This window comes from Pollachius pollachius, assembly GCF_949987615.1.
Source record: "Pollachius pollachius genome assembly, chromosome: 6".
In the NCBI taxonomy this organism is placed as follows: Eukaryota; Metazoa; Chordata; class Actinopteri; order Gadiformes; family Gadidae; genus Pollachius; species Pollachius pollachius.
Genome location: NC_136939.1, coordinates 25,513,459 through 25,535,947, shown reverse-complemented (window position 1 = coordinate 25,535,947; position 22,489 = coordinate 25,513,459). Strand labels below are relative to the sequence as shown.

Genomic DNA, 22,489 nt, shown 5'->3' with positions numbered 1-22,489 from the left:
GGCCCCGGTGGCTCAGCAGGTAGAGCACGTACCATAATGGCTCAGTCCTGAATGCAGAGACCCGGGTTCCAATCCTTGTGGTCCTTTGCTGCATGTCCTCTCCTCTATCTCCTACAACTCCCTCTCAATCTCACTCTATCATAAAGCATAAAAATGCAAAAATAAATCTTTAAAGTTAGTAGTCTCTCAGTAGTCCCATATAGCCTCAGTCCTGAACGCAGTAACACGGGTTCCAATCCTGCCCGTAGTCATTTTCTGCATCTCCCACACCTTCTTCTCGATCTCACTCTATCATAAAGCATAAAAAATGCAAAAATAAATCATTAAAGTACGTAGTCTGGAGTTCCGGAGTGCAGAGTCTGTGCGGTCGGCTCAGGTGGCGAGGGTGAACTGGTCCTGCTCGGTGGGCTTCTTGACCCAGGCGCCCAGCCCGGCCTTGTGGAAGGCCTTGGTGAGCGCCTGCTTGGCTGCCTGGTACTCGCTGGCCGCCTGCTTGCTGTCATGGTACGTGGCCGGTGTGCCCGCCCGGATCCGCAGCGCAGTGGAGAGCTGACGGAGGAAGGGGAGAGAAAGAGAGGTTGAAGGAAAACAGACAGGAAAATGCTGCGAAAATGCTGCAAAAATGCCAGTAAAATGCCAGAATAACGTAGAAAAAAGCAAAAAAGAAAAGATGCCACTTCATGTATGCACCAGTAGAGGCTTCTCGAGTGAGGAGAGGGAGGAAGATCCTCCTTAACATTGTTGAGAATAGAAAATGTAGATTGCCCAGACTACTGCAATGAATTAATTGCCCTTACATATGACTACTTTAATGCCGCGGCTGGGCAGGGCTGCCCTCTACCGGGCTGCGAAGACTGTGACCGGCTGCCCGCGGCCGAGGTGCGGAGCCCGCGAGGAGGATTGGCTTAACACCATGACCAACATTCTGAAACATCCATTAACATCCACATTTGCCTCAAACAATGTTAGGCTTACAGCCCATGTAAATAGTTGTGTGATAATGTTATTTTTGTTCATTTAATTGTTTGTTCCTCTGACCGTTCTGTTTGATAATGTTGCATTTTAACTGGCATCACTTTTGGTCTTGTGTCTTCATTTTTTTTCAACAATTGTCGCTGAAAATAAACATAGCCAAATGACAACCACAGCTTTAGTCATTGAGGTCAAAAATAGGCCCATTGATAGGCCCAGATTTTTTTATTTAGTTTTACAAATGAAGTGTAGGCCTGATTTGACTAATTGGCTTTGCGTCCTTTCCTTCTGCCCTTGTAGTCGAAGACATGCTACCCACCAGCTTTCATAGTATAATGCTGCCACTGGTGGATTTGTATCAAATCATATAATTATCCCTCCATTATATTATGTAGTTCACCAAAACACCCTGAAACAACTTGAGTCGCACATACTTATGCCACCAAACGCCACTAATAGAAACAAAGTGCGCAGTCCTTCCTCCCTCACTTTAAAAACCTCCAGCCGCCACTGGTATGCACTTATTACATGTATTACATGTATTACATATATGTCCACGCACTTAATGTACACACCTATTGTACGTTGTACGTCCTTTCATCTAAAAAAAAGTACATAGCATCGTGTAGCATCTTATCCTAGCTGGGGAATGGGTTAACCTAGGGATTGTTAGAGCTAGGCACTTACTGTACCGATAGCGATGTATTGTTTTTTCTCTTTCTATAGACAAATGTTATTATTGTAAGTCGCTTTGGATAAAACCATCTGCTAAACGCCCCAAATATAAAATCTGAATCTAAATCATGAAACAAATAACAATCACCAAGCTTAACAAACAGGAGCGATGGGCGGTTGAGGAATCTCAACATTGAAGATATTATAGCAGAGGGTTTTGGGAGAGCAACCTCCCGTGTATCTTTGTTTTTTGTTTGTCCATATGTCTTTACTGTTGTTGATGTTTGTTGGTGTATCTTTGTTTTTTGTGTGTCCATGTCTTTACTGTTGTTGATGTTTGTTGGTATATCTTTGTTTTTTGTGTGTCCATATGTCTTTACTGTTGTTGATGTTTGTTGGTGTATCTTTGTTTTTTGTGTGTCCATATGTCTTTACTGTTGTTGATGTTTGTTGGTGTATCTTTGTTTTTTGTGTGTCCAGTGGGGTATACTATGAACATCGCTGAACATACCCAGGCTTTCTTGGGAAAACCAGGCTCGACAGAGTGACTCGCTATCAGAGTTAAATGGTACTACGAAGCTCACTTAGGATTCGATTGGTCGAGCCATGTTTTCCGCTTTAGGTTCAATGCACGTTCACGTGAAAGGGGCATTTATCAGTCATTTTACTCACCTTTACAAACTGGATAGATCAAGCAGTCTGGTTACACTTTATAATAAGGTGCCATAATAAATAGCAAACTAGTCATTACCTAACCCTTTGTTTATATTTGTTAATAGTTACAAAAATATCTATTTGGCACAAGTTAATCGTTTTTTCATCATTAATTGAATATTGTTGTTTGCATAACCCTAACCCAACCCTAATACACGACCCTAACCCTAACCCTTACACACGGCCCTAACCCTAACACATGGCCCTAACCCTAACCATAACACACGGCCCTAACCCTAACACACGACCCTAACCCTAACTCTAACCAGCGACACTCTGTGGTCAGTGAAAAAAACTATTAACTTGGGCCAAATAGATATTTTAGGAACAATTAACAAACAAAGGGTTGGGTAATGACTAGTTTTCCGAGGTCCACGGGAACACCCAGTTATGGTGAAGCCATTGTCAAAGGAGGGGCTAGGAAGCTGCGCACGCCAACCTAACCCGATTGACTTAGCTGAAAACCTGCTCCCGACCAGGTTTGGTTGAGAGCGTAAGTCACCATGGCAATACAGCGACACTAAAAGAGACAGACTTTCGTGTCCCAGCTAACCCAGGCTTTGAGTGCAACATATCTCGCTAACCCACTAATCGAGGTTCGTAGTACAGGGCACACGTCTTTATTGTTGTTGTTGTTTGTTGGTGTACCTTTGTTTTTTGTGTGTTTATATGTCTTTACTGTTGTTGATGTTTGTTGGTGTACCTTTCTTTTTTGTGTGTCCATATATCTTTATTGTGGTTGATGTTTGTTTTTGTACCTTCTGGTATTTTTGTGTCCATATGTCTTTATAGTTGTTGTTTGTTTCTGTATCTTCTGTCCCGTAAAAAATAAAATAAATAAAATAATAATGAAGCTTTGTGTGGGGGGATGCGAGCCCACCTTGGCGGTCAGGTTGACCCAGCGTCCGTAGAGGGCGTGTTTACAGAGGCGAGAGGGCCGGCCCAAGTCGTCCTTCCCTGTGGTGGCGTTGATCACCTCCAGCCCCTGGTCGCCCAGCGTCCAGTTGATGCTGAAGTTGGGGGCTTTGCCCGGCTGACGGGCCTCCGCGTTGCTGATCCCTGTGGCGAAAGGGGGGGGGTGGGGGATCTTAGACTCGAGTGAGTTATTCAGTTTGTGAAGCGATTTGTCGGCGAGGATAACTGAAGAGGTTGGAAAACATCTACCTCTGTCTTTTAGAAAGTGAAAAAAAATGAAAAAAAAGGAATCGAAAAAGGTTTACGAGATAATTTGCGTAAAGACATAAAAAAACTAACACTGAGCTAGGCAACCGGTGAGCTAAGCTACCATGAACTCTAACTTAAATTAAGCTTCACTTTAGCTTTTTGGTGACTTGAGCTAAAGTGAGCTAAACAACGTTCTATTCATTTCCCCAACAAATATAATGCGATTGTTCTCGCTCCGTGGACTCCTTGTCGCCTCGGTGTGCGGTGTGTTGTATGTTCTGTGTTCTGTGCGGTATACAGTGTGTTGTATGTTCTATGCGATGTGCAGTGTGTTGTATGTTCTGTGCGGTGTCTGTTCTGTGTTTTGTGCAGTGTGTTGTATGTTCTGTGTTCTGTGCGGTGTGTTGTATGTTCTGTGTTCTGTGCGGTGTGTGTTGTGCGTTGTGCGCTGTGTGTTCTGTGTTCTGCGCGGTGCGTGTTCCATGTTCTGTGCGTTGTACTGTGTTGTGTTCTGTGTTGTGTGTGTTCTGTGCGTTGTGTCCTCTGTGTGAGGTGTGGTGTGGGGGCTGACCGCTGAGCAGAGGCCGGTTCAGGGCGAAGGGGCTCTGCAGGTCCTCTATGTCGGTGATCCTCTGGTACATGGCCCTGGAGAGGTGGTCCGCGTGGTACAGGCTGCCCAGGATCAGGCTGGAGAAGTACAGCGGCTCCGTGAAGTAGCTCATGAGGGAGCCCTGGAAGCCCACCACGTTCCACCTGACAGGGGAGGAGAGGGCAGAGAGGGGCGAGAGGGGAGAGGGGAGAGGGGGGAGGGAGGAGAGGGGAGGGGAGAGGGAAGGAGGAGATGGGAGAGAGGAGAGAGGGGGAGGAGAGGGGAGAGGGAGGGAGGGGGGAGAGGAGAGGGGAGAGAGGGGGGAGGGAGGAGAGGGGAGGGGAGAGGGAAGGAGGAGAGGGGAGAGAGGGAAGGAGGAGGAGAGGGGAGAGGGAGGAGAGAGGGTAGAGAGGAGGGGAGAGGGGGGAGGGGGGAGAGGGGAAAGGGAGAAGGGAGGGAGGGATGAGAGGAGAGGGGAGAGAGGGGGGAGGGGAGAGGGGGAAGAGGGGAGTGGAGGAGAGGAGAGAGAGGTGTTAGGGCTGGATGACAATCTACTGAGCCAACACTGAGCTAAGCTACCAGCGAGCTAAGCTAACAGTTACCCTACGTGAAATGAAGCTTCACTATAGGTATACACGTCAAAGTATAATTTATAATTTACACTTTATATTGTATCTTATCCTGTGTTTTCCACTGCTGCTGAGCTGTTGTAACGAAGGGATTTCCCCTCCGGGAGGTTAATAAAGTTGTATTACCTATTTATCTAAAGCACTTTTCCGACATACTTGAAATTCAATAAAAATATATAACCGCAAGCAGTAAAAGTCAAGAACAAACTAATGGAAGATATATAAATATAACATATAATTGTCATATTTAAGGACAGATGTTCCACTTATAAACCTGAACTGCAGCCTCATTCACATGGTCAAAATGTCAATTGATGTCTATTGACACAACATCCAGAAAACTCAAAGCATACTCAAGTGAATTAAGGGCTTTCTTCAAAGCATATACCTGAAAAATCTTTGAAATTCTGGGGAAATTAAACATTTGTAGTCAAGAACACTAACGGAAGAAATATAAATATGAAAGAGTTAATTATGAAGGAAAAATGGTTAATGAAGAATCTAATAAAGTTTTTAAATATAGTAAAATGGCAGCAGCAACGAGTGTTAATGCGGTAATTCTCTCATGACTCCTGCACTCGGCAGCCAACCCGGCCCCCTGCTGGTTAATCAGGGATGCAATCAGGCCCTCAGGGGCCCCTTGTGGCCTCTGGGAGGGGAGGGGGGGGGCTCTGTGATTGCAACGTGACAAACCGAGGACGGTTTGCAATTTAAAACATGCCTTTAATACACACGTTCACCCATTCATACACACGTTCACCCATTCATTCTAACGTTCACCCATTCATACTCATCCATACATTCGCACACAAAGAAAGGAAAACAAAACAGGCACCCCTAAACCACACCACAGAGGGGCTTTTATTTTGACAAAGCTCACCTGGCAATCTTGTCGCTGCAGGACATGGTGAGCAGGCGTTCCCCCTGCAGCACCCCGTCCCAGGTCTGGATGGTGTTGCTGGTCCGGACCGGGATGGTGCCCTCCCCGGACTCTATCTTGGTCCTCAGCTGGCCCCGGGCCTTCCTGTTTGGGTGTCGGTCCCCCTGGTCTGGGGACAACAGGACAGTGGGTGGAGGTCAGGGTTAAGGGCTGATGTACTTTTGATGTGGACGGTGTTTTTTCCACGCAGAGAAATGGACGTTAATTATTTTTTGGGTCGGAAGTCATTTTAGCTGCCGAAAATGATTGATATTATTCACCAGGTGTGAGTGTGATTAGCCGTTACAAGCGGTTTGAAAAGATGGGGGTGGGAAAAATATAGATACAGCGATATATCGTCGCCCTTCTTCGTGCGATACGAGAGTCGATGAACTGGTGCAAATTATGATATAATATTTTCCCATAAAAAAAGAATTTATTTAATGAAAATATTTTGCATTTTCATGTCAGGCAATGTAACGAGTATCGTATCTTGAGGCGCCCTGTGGTTGTGTGAGTGTGAGGTGTACTGGTGGTGGTGGTGGTGATGTGAGGTGTACTGGTGGTGGTGGCGATGTGAGGTGTACTGGTGGTGGTGGTGGTGGTGTGAGGAGTACTGGTTGTGGTGGTGGTGGTGTACTGGTTGTGGTGGTGAGGTGTACTGGTCGTGCTGGTGTTGTGATTTGTACTGGTTGTGGTGGTGTACTGGTTGTGGTGATGCTGTGAGGTGTACTGGTGGTGGTGTTAGTGTGAAGTGTACTGGTGGTGGTGTGAGGTGTACTGGTTGTGGTAGTCTGAGGTGTACTGGTTGTAGTGGTGTTGTGATGGTGTACTGGTTGTGGTGGTGTTGTGGTGGTGTACTGGTTGTGGTGGTGTTGTGATGGTGTACTGGTTGTGGTGGTGTTGTGGTGGTGTACTGGTTGTGGTGGTGTTGTGATGGTGTACTGACCCTCCACGCTGGTCTCGTGGAAGATGTTGTGGTGCATGGTGTACTGGTTCTGTACGTGTAGGGTGTACTGGTGGTGGTGTGAGGTGTACTGGTGGTGGTGGTGGTGGTGGTGTGTGGTGTACTGGTCCCCACTGACCCTCCACGCTGGTCTCGTGTGGGCTGAAGATGCGGGCGTCCCCACAGGGGGAGGTGCTGATGTAGAGGTGGAACTGGACCTGCTCCTTCAGCCTGAAGCCGGGGGCCGTGTCGCAGCGGGAGAACACAGACGCCTGCTGGGACGGGCTACTGCTGCTGACAACGCACACACACACACACACACACACACACACACACGCATACACACACATATACGTACACATACACTCAGACGCAGGCACGCACACATGTAGACAGACACAGACACACACACAAGCAGGCGTACACACACAAACACACATACACACAGTAAGTTTGTGAGTGAGTATGTTAGTGACTGTGTGTATCCGTGTGTATTTGTGTGTGTCTCACCAGAGGAAGGCTTTCAGGTGTCTCTTTGTGTGTGTGTGTCTATGTGTGTGTATAGTGCGTGCACCCACCTGAGTAGTGCTTCTAGCTGGCCGTACAGGTGTGTGTCTCTGTGTGTGTGTATCTGTGTTTGTGTCTCTGTGTGTGTATCTGTGTGTGTGTATCTGTGCCTGTGTCTCTGTGTGTGACTCTGTGTGTGTAACTGTGTGTGTGTGTGTGTGTCTCACCTGAGCAGGGCCTCCAGCTGTCCGTACAGGAACCGCACCAGGGACCGGCGTGCTACGATCTCGGCGTGGCAGTCGTTCAGCGCGAGGCCGCGGTCGCTCATGTACTCGCCGTTGATGCACTTGGTTCCCGTGGCAACGCAGATCACCTGCGCCTCCTTCACATCCGCGCCTGGATGGGAACGGGAACGAGTTAACATAAAGTGACTTGAGTGTCTATCTTTGTGTGTATCTGTGTGAGATTTTAATTTGTAACGGATTTCGATGGACATCCACAGAATGGAATGACAAAGATCAGTTATTTCTTTCGGATTTTGTTGGAAATTCCCGGAAATTCCCGGAATTAAGCCACAAAAATCGGTGATTGATTACGGATTTCGACAGAAAAAATCGTGCTGAAACTACAATTTATATAGATTTGCTGCCGTCCGATATTTATTCATAGGATTAGTGGCCATGCTATAACATCAAACTATACAGAGCCTTAAAATTGCTGCTATTAAATTTTATAATTCTTGTATTTTCCGACAAAATTCTAAAAGAAAGCGATCGGGAAAAAGAAAAACCAAAATAACACAAGACATTACCTGTCGTCATGACGACGCCGGCCAGAACTTTCCGCCGGGCGTGGGGCGAGGTGAAGCTGTCCGTCAGCTCGCTGAACTTGTCCACGACGAGACGCGACACGGCGTCTGCGAGGACCTGAGAGAGTTTGGAAACGGTAGAACACGATAAACGTTCACGTTAAATGGACTGCATTCATATAGCGCTCTTATCCAAAGCGCTGTACAATATTGCCTGACTTTCACCCTTTCATTCATATTCACCCATTCATGCACACATTCACCCAGTATTGCACCCATTATTGCACCCATTCACCTATTCATACACACAATCACGCACCCATTCATGCACATTCAACCTTTCATGCACACCTTCATCCATGCATACACACACCCATCCATTCATACAAACATTCAGCCATTCATACATACATTCACTTATTCATGCACACATTCACCCATTCATACACAAATTCACCCATCCATACACACATTCACCCATTAATTTGGACATTCACCCATTCATACACACATTAATTTGTGTTAGATTGTTCAGTCTCTGATCGCTAACTGAAACCAGCCGCCAGGGCTGCTGTTTGAATTGCACTCAGTGGTGATGTTAATTAAGATAGCACGCACGCGCACAGACACATACACAACCACACACAGATATTGACACACATGTACATACACACATTGAGATATTCACACACATGTTTACACACACACAAACATTGAGATATTCACACACACAGAAAAAGACACACACACAGTTATTCACACACGAGACACATGACACATAATACACACACAGAAAAAGAAACACACACAACCACACAAATTGAGATACACACACACATTAAGATATTCACACACACACACACACACACACACACACACACACAGTACCTGGGGCAGGTGCAGCTGCAGCCCCTCGCTGGGGATCGGTTGCCGTGACGGCGCCTGGTCCAGCTGGACGTTGAACAGCGCCGCTAGTGCTGCCGCCGCTGCGCGCGCCTTGGCTAGCTTCTTGTTCCGGGCGGAGCCCTGGAAGCTGTGGGCGTCGACCGCCACCGACATCACGAAGTTCTTGGCGTGACTCTCGCCGCTCTCCGAGACAAACTCGTACTTCAGACCCGGCCGCAGCTCGTTGAGGATCATCACCGGGTTCTTCGCGCTCGAGGGCGGAGCGAAGGCGGGCGTAGCCGCTGCTGTGACTCCACCTCCTCCGCAACCGGCGACGCCAACACCCACCAGAATCTGTCCGTTCACAACCGGGGAGGGGAATTCGGCGCCTAAGGAACCATTGATTCCGGGTGCCGGTGGCAGGTGGAACTGGAAGGGGTCATCCGTCGGCGTGGCAACGACGGCCGTCTCGAACCCGTTGAACAGCATGTCGGGGAAGTCTGCGTGGTCCGACGTAAAGTCTGTGTGCACCGCCAGCGTGCGTCCCATCGCCAGGTGAGCCTCCGACGCGTTGGGGAACTGGACGAAGCTCCGCAACGCCCGCTCGGCCGCGCTCAGCTTGGCCTTCTTCTTCGTGGGTCCGGCGCCCTCGAACAGCTGGCCGTTGACCTCCACGCTGAGGACGAAGACGGGCGCGTGGACCGGCCCAGTCTGGGACAGCAGCTTGTACTGCAGCCCGGGTTTGATCTCGTTCAGCTGCATCAGCGCGTTCTTTGGGAGCACCGGTCCCGGCGCCTTCTTGCGTTTCTTCGGTCGGTACTTGGAGCTGGCGTTGTTCCCTTCCTCCAGGGGGCGCTTCTTGCTGTTGACTCCGCCCCCGGTGGGCTTCCCATTGGGCAGTAGGGCGCCATCAGGCCCCGCCCCCCCTGCTGCAGCCCCAACGCCGCCACCGTCTTTGGAGAAGCGGCGGTTGTGGGAGTTGCGGTTCTCCTTGACGTCGGCGCCGCTGGAACCTGCGGCGGCGGGATTGAGTGACTTACGACGCCTTTGTTGGAGGATTTTGTGAACGGAGAATTTGTAAAAGGTTCCTTTATTTTTTTCGCTCTTTGCGTTTTTTTTTTTTAACAGGTGATGTGTGTTCCGTTGCTAATATTTAAGCTAATACAAATATGGATTACGTTTGTCGTTTAAAGTGCCGTTAAAAGCAATATTAGTTTAAGTAAAATTGGAAAAAAATCGAGTACTTTTTTGATCTAATCTAGAAATGCTGATTATTCAAAAAACCACAATCAAATAGCTAGCTAGCTTACCAACAATGTTTTTGGTCTAACACACAAGACAAACAACATAATCAAAGAATAAAGTTGACAGGAGTTTGATATTAACCAAACGACATGCTAACATTAGCTAGGGTAAAAGGAGTAGGAAGTTTTGAAAGGCGTTAAAATAAAAATGGCCGCCGCTCAGGTCTGTGATAAAACCCTCTACCAAGGCCTTGTATGACTTATTTTTCATTGTTTTAATTCAAATATTGTCACTCATTTTTTTAATTCTTATCGCTATCTTTGGAACACAGATCACCATGTCCTGTTACCAAAGCCGGTTGGAACATGATGTAAATTCTCATTTATAACATCCTTCAGCAAAAGCCTGACAGGGGGAGGGGTCACCCCACCCCCCCTGAGGTAAGACACACCCCCTTGATGTAAGACACGCCCCCACATATTAACCACGCCCACTCTGATACTCGAGTCGAGAAACACCGAATTAACTTCACAGGTCTGTAACAAGGTGGGGGAGAAACACAAGGTTCAAACACCAAGTTCCGATTGCAAACACTTTTATCGGGAATCGCAGAAACAGTTAAATTGTATATTAAGGACTTACACACAGGACTCAGAATATGATTTCTATATGCAGTGTTTATGTAGCTTAAAGGTCCCCTATTGTGCCACCAGGTGGGAGTGTGATAGGCCATTACAAGCCGTTTGAAAATGGACGTGTACACCTAGATGTAGAGCGAGAGAGCTAGAGGGAGAGAGAGACAGAGAGAGAGACAGAGAGAGAGAAGTGCCATTTCTTGTGTTTTAGTGGCATCACAAGTGGGCGTGTTCACCTAGACGTATGCTGGATAAATCAGTCTACCAGCCTACCCAGTGGACTGTAGCAAACGTTGCTCATCTATCTAGCATACATCTAGGTGGACACGCCCACTTGTGATGTCACTATAACACAGGAAGAGGCTTATTTTCAAAATGGCTTGTAACAGCTAATCACACTCACAGCGGTGGTTCAATAGGTGCCCTTTATATTAAAGGTACCACCAGGTGTGAGTGTGATTAGCCGTTAAAGCTGTTTTGAAAATCTGCCTCTTCTGACATCACAAGTGGGTGCGTCCACCTAGATGTGTGACGGACAGATGAGCACCATTTGCTAGTGAGCATGTGTTTGTACCTACACACCGATACATGGCACCGTCAATACAATGTGGCTCAGTGGGTCATAATGTTCCCCGACAGCTAGAATGGCCTATGGCTTGCCATCAGAGCGCACAACCAGTACAAGAATACACAATGAACACACAATACCAGTTAAGACCCAACACAGCAGCAGGGAAAACCAGCGATTACTGGTCTGTCGGGGAATGAGAGAGCCAGCGAGAAAAGAGTGGAGACGGATTACTAGTGTTTGGGGGGAAACAACGCGAACAAGAAGGTCAGGCAGCGGGCCAGCAAAGCCAGGGCAAAGTACCAAATGTGCTATCTGGTTCAATTCCCCTGTGCAGGATAAATACAATTTAAATCGAGTAAGAAAGCAAACTTTAAAATCGGTTATTTGTTTCGGGACGCATTGATCGTATCATTTTAAGTATAGCGTTTATTGATAGCGGAGCGCTTTCCCCGCGGTGAATAAAACATACAGCGAGACGCTTCGGAAGTCGTGCTCCACTGGTGCGAGACTGGGGCGGCACGCGGCTCAGGAGCTAGAGCGGGTTGGCTGGTAACCGGAAGGTTGCTAGTTGGATCCCCGAGTGTGGAGGTGTCACTGAGCGAGACGCCTCACCCTGACTGCTCCTAACGGGCTGGCTGTCGCCCTGAGGAGTCGACTCCGCCGTCGGGGTATGAATGGTGAATTTGTGTATGAATGTGTGAAAGTGTGTATGAATGGGTGAATTTGTGTATGAATAGGTGAATGTGGGTTTATGAACGTGTGGATGAATGGGTGGCGTTAGGCCTGGTTAGTTCTACTTTCAGAGAGAGAGGGAGAAAGAGGGTCAGAAAGATGGAGTGAGAGGGGGGGAGAGGGGCGGTCAGAAAGATGGAGAGAGAGGGAGACGGGGGAGAGGGAGGGAGAGAAAGATGGGGGAGACGGGGGGGGTAGGAGGCTCAAATAAACCGCACCCCGGGGGGGGGGGGCTTTGGGGAGAGTTTTATGTCGGGGCCCGCGGGGTCAAGCTTTGGAATCTGTCATCCAAACTGGCTGAGATATCCCCGCCGAAACACCCTGGCCGCCCGGATTAGAAGCTTAGCCCGCCGCGAAAAGAGGGGCGCGGAGGAAAAAAAGAACGGAAAGAATAATTGGAAGGCACCCCTATTTTCTTCCCCTACGAAAAAGTTGGGGAAAAAAAATTAGAATAATTTATTTTTTATGATTCCACACGAGGAGCCGATCGGCATGCGATACGATTTTTTGTCGTACGATTTAAAGATTTGAGATCGACCATAGCAATATCGATCGACGCCGTACGTCACGTGAAAGCGGTGGCATTACGCAGTTTACGAAATAAATAACGCAAAATCCGGGGGGGGAAAGAGGGATATACTTCATCATTTAAACAGGCCCTCAAAACCCACCTTTTCTTTTATCTATTTTAGTTTTTTTGGATACCTATTTTATTTGAACCTATTTTATCTTTTTTTTTACTTATTTACGTTCTGATTAAATGATTTTATTTTGTGTTCACTCTCTAAAGCGTCTTCCAGTATTTTAAAAAGTATACTATACATTAGTTTATTGTATTATTATTATTCTTACATTTACATTAACATTACATTTAACAGACCCTTTTACCCGAAGCGACTTACAATAAGTCCATTTGTCAGAAGAAAGTCGGTACAGTAAGGATGACCATAGAACCAAGTGCCAAGCACTAACAATCACTAGGTTGACCCATTCCCAATTAACAACAGAGATAGCTAGGATAAAGTACTATAACTAAGTACGACATACAATAAGTAGGAAGGGTTGGAGGGAGTGGCTTATTATTATTTATATTTTTAGAGACAGTGTCAAGAGAGAGATATAAAAAGCGGTTAAGGTTTGAAGGTGAAGTTGGTGACTCACTCATGACCTCGTCCTTTCCACCTGCTCCGGGGAACAGTTTCTGTTGGTTCCTCACTGGCTCGGACCCAGGGCGACCTAGGAGGACACACACAGACACACAAACATGCACACAGACACACACACACACACACATATATGCATAAACACACAGACAGTACAGTACTGTGAAGGAATACAATAGTTGGAAATTTCGTGGCAAAAAAATTATAAGTTTACAGTCCGCTATAGTTTTAGTTTTCTCTGTGAAAGCTGAAGACGTTTTTATTTTCTCTGGCTCGCCTAGCCTGTACTTTTATGTTTGCTTTAGCTTTCTGCAAAATTTTAAATACATTGCACTTTCTACAATGCATTTTTTAACATTGCCTTTGTTTTCTTTTACTTATCTATTTTGTTTCATTGTATTATTTTATTGTATGTAATTTTAAACGAAGCCACAAGGAAAAGCCTCGGTCAGCAAAGAAGGAAATAATAAAAACATTTGCCGCAAAATGGCGGCAGCGCGCTGATACATCAAGAGGGTTAGCATCTGGTGGTGGCGCTGACATATGCTAGCGCTAATGTCCCCATTAGCTCAGTGTTCTGTGGGCAGCGAACAGGGGGAAAAAATGACACGCAGCGAAAGTTGATGTGGCTTCTCCTTCAGAGGATGACGGTAACTGATGTGTGTGTCTCTTTTTGAATGTTTTTGTGGTGCTTTGTCTTTTTTGTGCAACGAGTCAGCAACAACGCAATTTTTGTATAGAAGCGTACTTGCACAAACACACACAGTCGCACATGCGACAAACAAGCACACACGCAAACAAGCACACGTGCACACACACGAACAAGCACACATGCGCAAACACATCCACACACGATGTGAAGTAACAATGTCATCTTACAGGTGAGACTTTTGCAAGTAAAAAAATGTTATCGATCGTCTGTCTGTCTGTCTGTCTGTCTGTCAGTCTCTCCTTACACTCATTTTGTCGTCGATGCTATGATACATGCTACGTGGGGACTGCTGGATATGTTAGCTGTATGGTAACTATGGCGACAATATCCGACGATGATGGATGGGTTCTGGAGGTCTTGGTTTGTTGCCGAGGGCAATCGCTGACCCCACCCTCCAATCGATGAGGAGGAAGTGTGTGGGTGTGGTGTAGTGTCCGGAACATTGTGTGTGTGTGTGTGTGTGTGTGTGTGTGTGTGTGTCTGGCTTAATGTAGCCCCTGTAGACCTAATACAGATGGATCAAGGCGTGCACACACACACACACACACAAACCCAACTGCACAAACACACATACAACAGAATAATTCATCTATCACCCTTTATTTTTGGTTCAAACAAGATTTACGTCTAGTTATTTTTTGAGAGGAATTTCCTACTAAACAGAAATTTCAAAACATCCATCGCTAATTTACGATAAATATAACCAGGTCGGAATGTAAATTGCAGATTGAACAACGACAGAGTACAACATTTCCTGACACGCAAAACGCGATCGTGAAACGCAAAAAAAGCTAAGCACGAAACGCAATCATCGGGACACATTGAAACTGCGATCTTACTTTTACGTTCTCGACAGCTTACAAACGTCAGCCTTTAAGTAATTTAACCGCAGAGAGAGAGAGAGAGAGAGAGAGAGAGAGAGAGAGAGAGAGAGAGAGAGAGAGAGAGAGAGAGAGAGAGAGAGGCCGGAAAATGGAAATGTGGCATTTAAGACGCTAGATTACCAGTGAATTAACCACAGCTGTCTGCGTTCCTAAGCATGTGATTCGTCGGTTGGGGAAAAGGTTGCAACGTAGCCATTTTTAATGCACTTCATATGAAACACACACACACACAAACACATTCACACACACACTTGCACGTGCGCAAACAAGCACATGTGCGCAAACACATACGGTGTGAAGCAACATTGTCGTCTTACAGGTTCGACTTTTGCAATATTTTTATTATCGATTTCAATTTCAAAAAAGGAAATGGCTAGATTAGATTAGTCTCTCTCTCTCTCTCTCTTTCTCTCTCTCGCTCGAAGAGAGAAAGAGAGAGATGAGCAACAGAGGCTGCACACCTGTTGCTCATTGACCAATCAGAGTGCAGCAGTATCTTTCTTCTATTTCATTTTACATTCAGGGCGTTTATCAGACGCTTTTACCTAAAGGGACTTACAATAACTACATTTGTCAGAAGAAAGAGAAACAATATATCGCTGTCGGTACAGGAAGGATGTTCATAGAACCAAGTGCCAGGCACTATCAATCACACTCTTTATGGCTTTATAAATATTTATGTATATAAATAAATATTTGATGAGGAAGTGACTAGTGCACCTTACAGGCCAGCGTAACATCTCTTACGGGGTAGTTCAAAATAAACAATCAAGCTCTTATTCAGCAAACAGTGAAAGTTAATATATATCATAATATTCAAAGAAGAAGTCTTTTGTCAGATATAGTTAATTGTTCCCGAGGGTTGATCAGACGTTCTGTGATCTATTGGCTGGCCTGAGTGATCACGGCCTCACACTCCGCTGGCATGGCTGCCCAACCCCCCGCCCCCCCAAGACTCTCTCAGCAAATGGAGAACTCTGTGTAGGTCGGCCACACTGTCCCTGATTATCCCTCACAGCAGAGAGAGAGAGAGAGAGGGGGGGGGGGGGGGAGGAGGATGAGAGGGACCGTCCGAGAGAAAGCCCGAGAGCTAGAGAGAGAGGGGTGACAGCAAGGAAGGAGACAGATAGGGAGGGAGGGAGAGGGAGATGGAAAGGGGGGAGAGGCAGGGGAAGGGGGTGAAGGTGGGGGTGAGGCTCATGGTAGATGTTGAATTTCACGCCCCGCGGCCTCAGGATTAGCCCGACCTCAAGGGCTGATGGACAGGTGAGACCGTATCAGAGAGAGTGTGTGTGTGTGTGTGTGTGTGTGTGTGTTTGGAGATTGTTACTCCTGTATCTGTCTCAAGGGTTTAGTGTGATGGGTGTGGGTCTGTTGGAGAGAGAGAGAGAGAGAGAGAGAGAGAGAGAGAGAGACAGAGACAGAGACAGAGACAGAGACAGAGACAGACAGACAGACAGAGAGAGAGAGAGGGGAAGAGAGAAAGAGTAAGAGAGGGCGAGAGAGACAGTGAGAGAGAGAGAGAGAGAGAGAACGATAGTGGTGAAGGGGGAGATGGGGGGGGGAGTTGGATAGAGAGCTGAAGAGAGCGAGAGAGAGAGACACACAGACATAAAGATAGAGAGAGACTACACTGGCCATGTCGATGTGATATCTTGACCCGATCGCGACGGCCGACACTCACACAACACTCACACAACAAATCACACAACATTCGCGCCGTCGAAAATCCTCCCGATCTGTGTTCACACCATCGCTGTTAGCAACCACGCAGCATAAACACACAACAACACACCACCCTGCACCGCGACGCAAGTGCCAATCCTCTCCCTCCCCCCCTCTCCCAACCACTCCTCCCTCCCTCCTTTGTTCCGGCATCCAATCAGAACGCCCATCGGTCTGGACAAAGACTTCACCGCCATCAACGACATCGCCGGAAACGCCGGTGAACCGTTTTAATGGCGATTCCGAAGTATAGACTTCTGCCGCTAACGACGAAAACTTGTCGGAAACCGGTTCAAACTGGGGAAAAAGTTCAGAGCTCAAGTCACAACAGAGGAATTTTTTGCGCACACACACACAGAAAAACACACACACCGACACATACACACAGAAACACACACACACACACAAATTCAGACAGAGTAACACACAAACACACACGCAGAAGAACACACGCAGACACACACAGAGACAAAGAAACACAAACGCACAGAAACAAATGCACACACACACACACATACACACGCACATACACACGCAGCACACACAGAAAAACACACACACAGACACACACACTTCTTCACTGAGGGATGAAAAATCGTCCAAAATTCAAAATATCAATTAAACAATTAACAGCTGTTTCCTGTGGCATAAAAATAACCCCCCCCCCATACACACACACCCACACACACACACACTCTACCTTTGCGCTCGGAGCGTTTCTTGCGCCTCCGTCTGAAGCGGCGATGCCGGACGAGGCAACAGGCGGCCGTCACCGACGGCAACGGCTCTGCGTTGCCAGGCAACAGCTCCGCCATCGTGGAGCCGTCGTGGGGCTCCGTGTTTTTAGTTTATCAGAAATCGTTCTCCCCTCTGGAAGACTGTCTCTCTCTCTCCCTCTGTCTCTCTAACTCAGTTCCTTCCTCTCTCTCAATGTCTGTCTGTCTGTCTCTCCCTCTCTCTCTCCTTTTCTCTTTCTCTGTCTGTCTCTCTCTCTCTCTTCCTCTCTCTCTCTCTATCTATCCCCCTCTTCCTCTCTCTCTCTCTCTCTCTCTCTAAGTGCTGTCACACTGATCCTCTCTCACCCTTCCTTCCTCCTCTGTCGTCGTCAACTTTACAAGTGTGCAGCATGTGCGGGCGTGTCAGGGAGGGTATACAGAGGGGAGGGGAGGAGAGGGGGAGGAGGAGAGGGAGGGGAGGAGAGGGGGAGGAGGAGAGGGAGGAGAGGGGGAGGAGGAGAGGGAGGGGAGGAGAGGGGGAGGAGGAGAGGGAGGGGAGGGGGAGGAGGAGAGGGAGGGGAGGAGAGGGGGAGGAGGAGAGGGAGGGGAGGAGAGGCAGGGGAGGAGAGGGGGAGGAGGAGAGGGAGGGGAGGAGAGGGGGAGGAGGAGAGGGAGGGTCACTCAATCGCAACATAGCGAAAGAGAGAGAGAGAGCTCTGACAGCGCAGTCCATTTGAAAGGGCCGCTAATCTGGATTTCGGTTCTACCTCCTCCTCTTCCTCCACTCTTCCTCTCCCCATCCTTCTACTCCTCTTCCTCCTCCTCTTCCTCTCTCTTCTTCTCCTCCTCCTCCTCTCTCCATATATCCCCATCATTCTCCTCCTCTACCCCTCTCCTCCTCTAATGCTATCGTGTAGTTTCTAATCTACTTCTCTAATATAATATTATATAATCTACTATTTTAGGATAATCGAATATAATCTTTAATGATATTGAAAAATGTTATTGAAAAGAAAGGAATTCAGCAGCAATATTAGGTGAAATATAGTTATGGTTATTGACTTCAAACCAAATCAATTTAAAATATAACTGCAAGCGGTGATTAACGGGGTCCGAGCAAAATTAAAAGTCAAGAACACACTAATGGAAGATATATAAATATATCATATAATTGTCATATTTAAGGAAAGATGTTCCACTTATAAACCTGAACTGCAGCCTCATTCACATGGTCAAAATGTCTATTGATAAGCACACAACATCCAGAAAACTCCAAGCACACATTTCTCAAGTGAATTAAGGGCTTTCTTCAAACCATATACCTGAAAAATCTTTGAAATTCTGGGGAAATTAAACATTCCTAGTCCAGAACACTAACGGAAGAAATATAAATATGACAGAGTTAAATATGAAAGAAAAATGGTTAATGAAGAAGTTCCCCTTAATGCCATACTGTGTATTGGCAGTCCGATTCGTGGAAACTAATGGACCGGATTGTTGATTGCATGATGAATTTCAGGTGCTGTTCAATGTTGTGTTTCTTAAACGAGTGGCAATGACAGAATGTCATGTTCAGCTCGTTCATAATGCTCTAATCAGGATTCGAATTCTCCACCTAAGGATCACCAGTACATGGCATTATCCCGTTGAGCCACTGACATTCCTAAACTCCATGAAGCTTCATTCACATTGTCATCAAGAAAAGGGGTTTCTTAAAAGAGTACAATTCTGAAAATGTGGACTGTTAATGGTATCCACCTAATGATAGCCGTATGGTAGTTATACAATAACAAAATGGTCATATAGGCAAAATGGGTTGAGACTGTGGACGTTTGGCATTTCTATGAAATTGTGGGAAAAGTAAACATTTTTAGAGCAGAAGACCAGGGTGAAAAAGATGCATCTGATTTTAGAGATGAATATGATGAAAGAATTGTGAGTCCAGGTCAATCTAGTAAGGAGAAATAAGGCTAGTTCATAATTTTTTTAAATAGCACCACCTTTGGGTGCAGTACCACAATTTGGGTTTATTAGTAGTGGGGGGTATTGGTATCCACCTAATAATAGTGGGATGTTTTTTTTATACAATAAGAAAAATGGGCTAACTGCTCCAAATTCATTGCCAAATATTTCTCAAATGGAACTAAATAAAACAAATTCTGTTCTATGCTTTTGTGAGGGTTGGTCTAAAGATTTTATGTGGCGATTTTGGTGACTTTTTATTTTGGTGATTTTGGTGATTATTTTTGTAGCCTGTGAATCTTTTTATCATGTTTAGCTTTAATATGAAATTGTGGGAAAAGTAAACATTTTTAGGGCATAAGTCCGAGTATTATAAATGCATCTGCTTCTAGAGATTAATATTCTGAAAGAATTTTGAGTTCAGGTCAATCTGGTGAGGAGAAATAAGTCTAATTCATGATTTTTTACAATAGCGCCACCTTTGGGTGCAGTACGACAAATTTGGGTTTATGGGTTGTGGGGGTTATTGGTAACCATACATGAACATATCAAGAGTTTTCGCCTTACGGTATAGGCTGCAGTATGACTTTTACAGAATTTGAGGGAAAAAAAAACGGTACAGAAACAATAGGGGGCAAAGCAGCTTTGCTGCTCGGACCCCTAATTAGTTAAGCGCGTTTGAAACCCTGTTGATACGGGACGATTCTTAGGTCGGCACTGCCCCCTGTGGTCGACAGTGGAACTGCAGTAGCGAGCAGCCCACTCTGTTCAGTGTGGGAATCGAACCCGCAGCACAGCGTTTAGCAATGACATACACAGCATTCATCATAATAAAGAAATTAAAATAGAGAGTACACAAGCAACAAGATACAACTATACTATAACTATACTGTAACTGACCCTTTACTATAGTCTAGCCCAGTGGTTCTCAACTGGTGGGTCGTGACCCAAAAGTGGGTCGCAGACCCGTTCTGGATGGGTCGCGGACAGCTGGTCAAAAAAAGTAAATAATATTTAATGCGCATCTGATGTGACATGTCTTTTATTTTGGAAAATTATTTATTTTGAAAGGCACGCGTCAGACACGTGCAGCCGCTTAGGCGCGGTAGCCATGGTAACTGCCATTTGATTGACGCTCACTTTAAATTTGTGTTGCGATGGCGAAGCGTAAATATGACCCGGCGTATTTAAAATGCGGATTTTCGTTCATTGAGGATAATAAGGGACAGAAACCCCAGTGTGTTATATGTAATGAAGTGCTTGCAAATGAGAGCATGAAACCATCAAAACTGAAGCGCCATTTGGATACTAAACATCCTGCATGTAAAGACAAGCCGGTGGAGTTTTTTCAAAGACACCTCCAGAAGCTGAAGAGTTCGCAGAAGTGTCTGACAGCGTCTTGCTCCAAACAAGAGGAAGCTCTCCGTGCCTCTTACCACGTAGCTCACCGTATTGCGAAGGCGAAGAAACCCCACACAATAGCCGAAGAGCTTATTTTACCTGCAGCCATGGATATGGTGAGAGAGGTGCTGGGTCAATCAGCGGCAGACAGGTTGAAAACCATACCGCTGTCCAATGATACTGTAGCTCGACGTATTCAGGACATGTCTTGTAATATTAAAGAACAGACCACAGCCCGCGTCCAAGCAAGCCCCTACTATGCCCTGCAGATGGACGAATCTACCGATATAGCTAGCCATGCTATTTTGTTGGTTTATGTGAGACACGTATGGGATGGTGATGTGCAGGAACAGTTTCTCTGCAGCAGAGATCTCCCTACCACTACAAAGGCAGAGGACATTTTCAACACTGTGGATTTGTATTTGAGCTCAGTGGGCCTGAGCTGGGAATACTGCGTGGGAATCACAACTGATGGCACTGCTGCCATGACCGGGAAACATTCCGGTGTGGTGAAGCAAATTCTGGAGAGAGCACCTGATGCGACGTGGAACCACTTTTTTTTTGCACCGTGAAGCGCTGGCGGCCAAGGATATGGTGCCGGTGCTCGACGAGGCCATGAAAGATGTAATCAAAGTGGTGAACCACATAAAACGTAGTGCAAAAAACAGCCGCTGCTTCTCAAAGCTGTGTAAAGATTTGGGCTCCGAGCACATGCAAGTGTTGTATCACTCAGAAGTCCGCTGGCTATCGCGGGGTAAGGTGTTGTCACGTTTTTATGAACTTAAAACAGAAATCGCCACCTTCCTCTCAGAGAATAACTCCCCATATGCTGAACTGTTTGACAACGAAATCTGGCTGGCACGAGTTGCATATCTTGCTGATGTGTTTGAGCACCTCAACGCATTAAACGTCTCTATGCAAGGAAGAAGACACAATATTTTTGAACAGTCCGACAAAATCGCTGCGTTCAAGAAAAAAAATCACACTGTGGGTAAATCATTTATCCAAAGACAGACTGGACATGTTTCCCAATGCTTGCCATGAAGTACAGCAGCTGGAAACCGCGGCCACAAGTGATTTAAAAAAAACCCTCAGTGCGCATCTTACTAAACTTCAAGCTCGGTTTGACCACTACTTCCCTGAGAAATACAGAGATAATGATGCTTGGATACGCGACCCCTTCCGCATTGACATGGAAAGCATCACGTTGCCGAGCAACGAAGAGCATCAGCTGGTGGAGCTGTCATGTGACCAGACGATGAAAAAGAGATTTGGCGAGGTAGCCCTTTCCCACTTCTGGTGCAGCGATGTGATGAGTGAGTATCCATCCCTCGCGACTCTTGCAGTCAAAACGCTCCTACCATTCAGCACAACCTATCTGTGTGAAAGTGGCTTTTCCACCTTGTTGCAGCTCAAGTCAAAGCAGAGAAACAGACTGGACACTGAGCATGATCTGAGGGTAACTCTGTCTACTGTCCTCCCAGACTTTGAAACTCTCATTAAGAACAAACAACATGCCCAGCTGTCTCACTGACTTCCCCAAATGACAGGTTAGGTGAACATATCTGTTTTGTAGTTCTTTAATTGTTTTTGTTATTTATTTTATTATACTTTTTGTCCATGCAGTGGTAATGGTCCTCCTAAGTTCCTTATTATTTCTGAATAGGCCTACATAGAAGTGAAATATATAATTCTGTGACCATAATTACTTTGTACACTTTTGATTATTTCATTCACTTGTCATGGTACTCCTCAGTTTCTTATTAATGTGGCCTGGATGCAGTGAAATGACCTTGTTTTATTTTGTGGGTCTTTATTTTGTGCAATTTGATATTCACTTTTGTCTGCATGCTGTTGCATGGTCCTCCTCAGGTTCTTCTGAATGTTCTTTGAATGCAGAGATAGAAGTCAAATATCTCATTTTGATGGTCTCCA

General features: G+C 46.1%; 1 protein-coding gene across 1 annotated transcript; it reads right to left on the bottom strand.

Annotated features, from left to right (window-relative positions):
• Window positions 1-372: 372 nt before the first annotated feature.
• Window positions 373-17,290, bottom strand: LOC307076961 (double-stranded RNA-specific editase 1-like; the record flags this gene model as incomplete). The annotated part of the gene is made up of 10 exons (XM_079738193.1): window positions 373-549; window positions 3,242-3,420; window positions 4,097-4,278; window positions 5,624-5,792; window positions 6,748-6,902; window positions 7,343-7,511; window positions 7,927-8,041; window positions 8,812-9,821; window positions 13,153-13,227; window positions 17,176-17,290. 10 exons carry the CDS (start codon window positions 17,288-17,290, stop codon window positions 373-375), a joined length of 2,346 nt encoding a protein of 781 aa, XP_079594319.1.
• Between the last annotated feature and the right edge of the window lie 5,199 nt (window positions 17,291-22,489).